The sequence below is a fragment of the Vulpes lagopus genome, chromosome 7 (genome assembly GCF_018345385.1).
Source record: "Vulpes lagopus strain Blue_001 chromosome 7, ASM1834538v1, whole genome shotgun sequence".
In the NCBI taxonomy this organism is placed as follows: domain Eukaryota; kingdom Metazoa; phylum Chordata; class Mammalia; order Carnivora; family Canidae; genus Vulpes; species Vulpes lagopus.
The window spans coordinates 10,565,544-10,571,962 of record NC_054830.1 but is presented as its reverse complement, the minus strand read 5'-3'; the positions used below and the strand labels follow the sequence as shown (position 1 = coordinate 10,571,962).

The following is a 6,419-nucleotide window of genomic DNA, read 5'->3' as shown; positions in this document are numbered from 1 at the left end:
GGGGAAGGGAGAAGAAATGGGTAGGAAATATCAGAGAGGGAGACAGAACAAAGACTCCTAACTCTGTGAAATGAACTAGGGGCGGTGGAAGGGGAGGAGGGCGGGGGGTGGGGGTGACTGGGTGATGGGCACTGAGGGTGGCACTTGACGGGATGAGCACTGGGTGTCATTCTGTATGTTGGCAAATTGAACACCAATAAAAAATAAATTTATTATTAAAAAAAGAAAAAAGAAAAAAATTCAATAAAGCAAGCGACATTTAGAAAAATTGACACTCCAGGATACAAATAGAGGGATTAATTTTTATTTCATATTATTAAAGATTCACAATTTCTGATATTAGGCATTAAGCCTGCAATCATAGATACTTGTTGAAAAATGGTCCTTTTATGGCTTCCCTCTGAAAAATACAGTTAGAGCCTTCTTTATGTCTTTGTTCCTGAGGCTGTAGATGAAGGGGTTCAGCATGGGCGTGACTACCGTGTATATCACAGAGGCTGCTGCACTTGAGTGGGAGCTCTGGGGAGCATCAGAGCTAAGGTACACTCCTAGGCCTGTACAGTAAAATAAGGAGACAACCGAGAGGTGAGATGCACAGGTGGAAAATGCTTTATGCTTTCCCTGAGCTGATGATATTCCACGTATGGAGGAAAGGATCTTAGAATAAGAGTAAAGGACCCCAGCCAGGGGAGCACCAACTAGCAGCACAGTTGCACAATACATCACCAAATCATTAAGAAAGGTGTCAGAACAGGCAAGTTGGATCATCTGATTGAGTTCACAAAAAAAGTGGGGGATTTCCAAGGCTGTACAGAAGGACAGCTGCAACACCATTAAGCTTTCTAACAAGGAGTGCAGGGCACTCATGATCCAGGACACCAAAACCAAGAGTGCACAGAGCCGAGGGTTCATGATGACTGTGTAGTGCAGGGGGTGACAGATGGCCATGAATCGGTCATAAGCCATTACAGTCAGGAGAAAGTTGTCCAAACCTATAAAAAGTATGAAAAAGTACATCTGCATGATGCAGCTTTTGTAAGTTATGACTTTTCTCTGTGTTTGTATATTCACCAGAAGCTTAGGGATGGTTGTGGAGGTGAAACAGATGTCTACAAAGGACAGGTTGGCCAGAAAGAAGTACATTGGGGTGTGGAGGTGGGAGTCAGAACTGAAGACCAGGATGATGAGCAGGTTCCCAAATATGGTGACCAGGTACAAGGACAGGAAAAGCCCAAAGAGGAAGGGCTGCAATTCTGGTTTCTCCGAAAATCCCAGAAGAAGAAATTCTGAAATTCGTGTATCATTCTCTGGTTCCATGTCATCAATGTGACTACAAAATAAGAGAGAAAGAGCATGACACAATCATCCATTACTATCCTGGCAGGGGCATTATTGCCTATGTTCTAACCTCAAAAAATTAATGTTTATTTATTTATTTTTTATATTTGTGTATGGAACATGATAAAAACACTAAAACCTATGAACAGAAGGAAACTATCTCAACACAAAGCCATTTATGAAAAACCCACAGCAAACATATGTGATGGAGATACAGAGAACAGTTTTCCTGTAAGATCAGGAACAAGGCAAGGATGACTACTTTCCTGACTTCTACTCAACATAACAGAGGAAATTCTATTCAAAGCAATTAAAGAAAGAACAAAAGGGAAAACGCATCCAAAGTGGAAAGGAAGAAATCAATATATTTATGCAGACTGTATGATCTTATATGTAGAAAATCCTAAAGATGCCGCAAAAAGACAAATAAAACTAATTAATTCAGCCAAGTAATGGATAGGAAGTCAACCCTCAAAAAAATCGGTTGCATTGTTGCATACGAACAGTGAACAATCTGAGGAGATAAAATAATTCCATCTATGTGACATTCAGAAGAATATCACCTCACATCAGTCATAGTGACTAGTATAATATGACAAAAATAACAAACATTGGTAAGGACATGAAAAAGAGGGAACCATCATGCACTACTGGTGGGAATGCAAACTGGTGCAGCAACTAGAAAACAGGATGGAGTTTCCTCAAAAAATTAAAATTAATTTAAAAATTAAAATGGGCATAGTATATATGGGCATATGATAATAATGGGCAAATCAAAATGGTGACCAAATATATGAATTTTGCTCAAACTCACTAATTGTTTATGAAGACAACAGGAAATACCTTCCATACTCATCAGCCTGTCAAGAACCTTAGAGCTATCACAATTGGGATTGAAACTTTTGACCAGAGTGGTACTCTTGGTACTCTTTTCTTTCTTTTCTTTCTTTCTTTCTTTCTTTCTTTCTTCCTTTCTTCCTTTCTTCCTTTCTTCCTTTCTTCCTTTCTTTTCTTTCTTTCTTTCTTTCTTTCTTTCTTTCTTTCTTTCTTTCTTTCTCTATTTATCTATCTATCTATCTAATTTATTTTTATTGAAGGTTGATTTGCCAACATATAGTAAAACGCCCAGGGCTCATCTCGTCAAATGTCCTCCTCAGTGCTCGTCACCCAGTTATCCCATCTCCCTGCCCGCCTCCCCTTCCACTACCCTTTGTTTGTTTCTCAGAGTTAGGAGTCTCTCATGTTCTATCATCCTCTCTAATTTTTCCCACTCATTTTCCCTCCTTTCCCTTATAATCTCTTTCACTATTTCTTATATTCCATGTATGAGTGAAACCATATGATGATTCTCCTTCTCCAATTGACTTACTTCACTCAGCATAATACCCTCCAATTCCATCCAGTTGAAGAAAATGGTGAGAATTCATCCTTTCTGATTTAATTGTATATATAGACCACGTCTTCTTTATCCATTCATCTGTCAAAGGACATCAAGGTTCCCTCCACAATTTGGCTATTGTGGACATTGCTGCTACAAACATTCAGGTGGAGGTGTCTTCACTTTTCACTGTACCTTTACCTTTGGGTAAATCCCCAATAGTGTAATTGCTGGGTTGTAGGGCAGATCTATTTTTACTTTCTTTTTTTTAAATAAATTAATTTTTATTGGTGTTCAATTTACCAACATACAGAAGAACACCCAGTGCTCATCCCGTCAAGTGTCCCCCTTAGTGCCCGTCACCCATTCACCCCCACACCCCCCCTCCTCCCCTTCCACGACCCCTAGTTCGTTTCCCAGAGTTAGGAGTCTTTATGTTCTGTCTCCCTTTTTGATATTTCCCACACATTTCTTCTCCCTTCCTTTATATTCCCTTTCACTATGATTTATATTCCCCAAATGAATGAGGACATACACTGTTTGTCCTTCTCCAATTGACTTACTGCACTCAGCATAATACCCTCCAGTTCCATCCACGTTGAAGCAAATGGTGGGTATTTGTCGTTTCTAATGGCTGAGTAATATTCCATTGTATACATAAACCACATCTTCTTTATCCATTCATCTTTCGATGGACACTGAGGCTCCTTCCACAGTTTGGCTATTGTGGACATTGCTGCTAGAAACATCGGGGTGCAGGTGTCCCGGCGTTTCATTGCATCTGAATCTTTTGGGGTAAATCCCCAGCAGTGCAATTGCTGGGTCGTAGGGAAGGTCTATTTTTAACTCTTTGAGGAATCTCCACAGGGTTTTCCAGAGTGGCTGCACCAGTTCACATTCCCACCAACAGTGTAAGAGGGTTCCCTTTTCTCCGCATCCTCTCCAACATTTGTGGTTTCCTGCCTTGTTAATTTTCCCCATTCTCACTGGTGTGAGGTCGTATCTCATTGTGGTTTAGATTTGTATTTCCCTGATGGCAAGTGATGCAGAGCATTTTCTCATGTGCATGTTGGCCATGTCCATGTCTTCCTCTGTGAGATTTCTCTTCATGTCTTTTGCCCATTTCATGATTGGATTATTTGTTTCTTTGCTGTTGAGTTTAATAAGTTCTTTTTTTTAATTAATTTTTATTGGTGTTCAATTTACCAACATACAGAAAAACACCCAGTGCTCATCCCGTCAAGTGTCCACCTCAGTGCCCGTCACCCATTCCCCTCCAACACCCGCCCTCCTCCCCCCTTCCACCACCCCTAGTTCGTTTCCCCGAGTTAGGAGTCTTTATGTTCTGTCTCCCTTCCTGATATTTCCCAACATTTCTTCTCCCTTCCTTTATATTCCCTTTCACTATTATTTATATTCCCCAAATGAATGAGAACATACACTGCTTGTCCTTCTCCGATTGACTTATTTCACTCAGCATAATACCCTCCACTTCCATCCACGTTGAAGCAAATGGTGGGTATAGATCTTGGAAACTAGCCCTTTATCTGACATGTCATTTGCAAATATCTTCTCCCATTCTGTAGGTTGTCTTTTAGTTTTGTTGTCTGTATCCTTTGCTGTGCAAAAGCTTCTTATCTTGATGAAGTCCCAATAGTTCATTTTTGCTTTTGTTTCTTTTGCCTTTGTGGATGTATCTTGCAAGAAGTTACTGTGGCCAAGTTCAAAAAGGGTGTTGCCTGTGTTCTCCTCTAGGATTTTGATGGACTCTTGTCTCACATTTAGATCTCTCATCCATTTTGAGTTTATCTTTGTGTATGGTGCAAGAGAGTGGTCCAGTTTCATTCTTCTGCATGTGGATGTCCAATTTTCCGAACACCATTTTTTGAAGAGACTGTATTTCTTCCAATGGATAGTCTTTCCTCCTTTATCGAATTTTTACCTCTTTGAGGAACCTCCACACAGTTTTCCAGAGAGGCTGCACCAGTTTGCATTCACAGCAACAGTGCAAGAAGGTTCTCACTTCTCCACATCCTTTACAACATTTATAGTTTTCTGTCCTGTTAATTTTCACCATTGTCATTGGTGTGAGGTGCTATCTCATTGTGGTTTTGATTTGTATTTCCCTGATGGCAAGTAATGCGGAGCATTTTCTCATATGCTTGTTGGCCACGTGTATGTCTTCTTCGGTGAAATTTTTATTCATATATTTTGCCCATTTTATGCTTGGATTGTTTGTTTATTGGGTGTTGAGTTTAATAAATTCTTTATAGATCTTGGATACTAGCCCTTTAAATGATATGGCATTTGAAAATATCTTCTTCCATTCTGTAGGTTGTCTTTGAGTTTTGTTGACTGTTTCTTTTGCTGTGCAGAAGCTCTTTATCCTGATTAAGTCCCAATAGTTCATATTTGCTTTTGTTTCCTTTGCCTTCATAGATGTATCTTGTAACAAGTTACTATGGCCAAGTTCAATAAGGGTGTTGTCTGTGGTCTCTTCTAGGATTTTGATGGATTCTTGTCTCACATTTAGATCTTTCATTCGTTTGAGTTTATCTTTGTGTATGGTATAAGAGAATGGTCCAGTTTCATTCTTCTGCACATGGATGCACATTGGAAAATGAATTTTCCCAGCACAATTTATTGAAGATACTGTACTTTTTCCAGTGTATAGTCTTTCCTGCTTTGTTGAATATTAGTTGACCATAGAATTGAGGTCCCATTTCTGGGTTCTCTATTCTGTTCCATTGATCTTTGTGTCTGTTTTTGTGCCAGTACCATACTGTCTTGATGATCACAGCTTTGTAGTACAACTTAAAATTCGGCATTGTGATGCCCCTCACTTTTTTTCTTTTTCAATATTCCCCTGGCTACTTGAGGTCCTTTCTGATTCCACACAAATCTCAAGATGATTTGTTCCAACTCTCTGAAGAAAGTACATGGTATTTTGATAGGGATTCAATTGAATGTGTAAATTGCCCCGGGTATCACAGACATTTTCACAATATTAATTCTTCAAATCCATGAGCATGGAATATTTTTCCATCTCTTTGTGTCTTCCTCAATTTCTTTCAGAAGTGTTCTGTAGTTTTTAGGGTATAAATCCTTTACCTCTTTGATTAGCTTTATTCCTAAGAATCTGATGCTTTTGGGTGCAATTGTAAATGGGATTGACTCCTTAATTTCTCTTTCTCTTTCTTCAGTCTCATTGTTAGTGTATAGAAATGCCACTGACTTCTGGGCATTGATTTTGTATCCTGCCACACTGCTGAATTGCTATATGAGTTCTAGCAGTCTTGGGGTGGAGTCTTTAGGTTTTCTATATACCATATCATGTCATCTGTGAAGAGGGAGAGTTTGACTTTTACTTTGCCAATGTGAGTGTCTTTTATTTCTTTTTGTTGTCTGATTGCTGAGGCTACTACTTCTAGTACTAGGTTGAAGAGCAGTGGTGAGAGTGGACATCACTGTCTTGTTCCTGATCTTAGGGGAAGGCTGTCATTGAGAGGCCCATTAAGAATGATATTTGCTGTGGGCTTTTCGTAGATGGCTTTTATGATGCTGAGGAATGTTCCCTCTATCCCTACCCTCTGAAGAGTTTTGATCAGTAATTGATTCTATATTTTGTCAAATGCTTTCTCTGCATCTATTGAGAGGGTCATATGGTTCTTGTTTTTTCTCTTATTGATATGATCTATCATGT

General features: G+C 39.4%; 1 protein-coding gene across 1 annotated transcript; it reads right to left on the bottom strand.

The window, feature by feature from the left end:
* Positions 1-387: 387 nt before the first annotated feature.
* On the bottom strand, positions 388-1,317 carry LOC121495343 (olfactory receptor-like protein OLF4). Its single transcript, XM_041762671.1, has one exon. It carries the CDS (start codon positions 1,315-1,317, stop codon positions 388-390), a length of 930 nt encoding a protein of 309 aa, XP_041618605.1.
* Between the last annotated feature and the right edge of the window lie 5,102 nt (positions 1,318-6,419).

What these genes read in the sequence shown, in the direction of transcription:
- LOC121495343 (XM_041762671.1), bottom strand. Translation starts at nt 1,317, where the DNA reads ATGGAACCAGAGAATGATACACGAATTTCAGAATTTCTTCTTCTGGGA.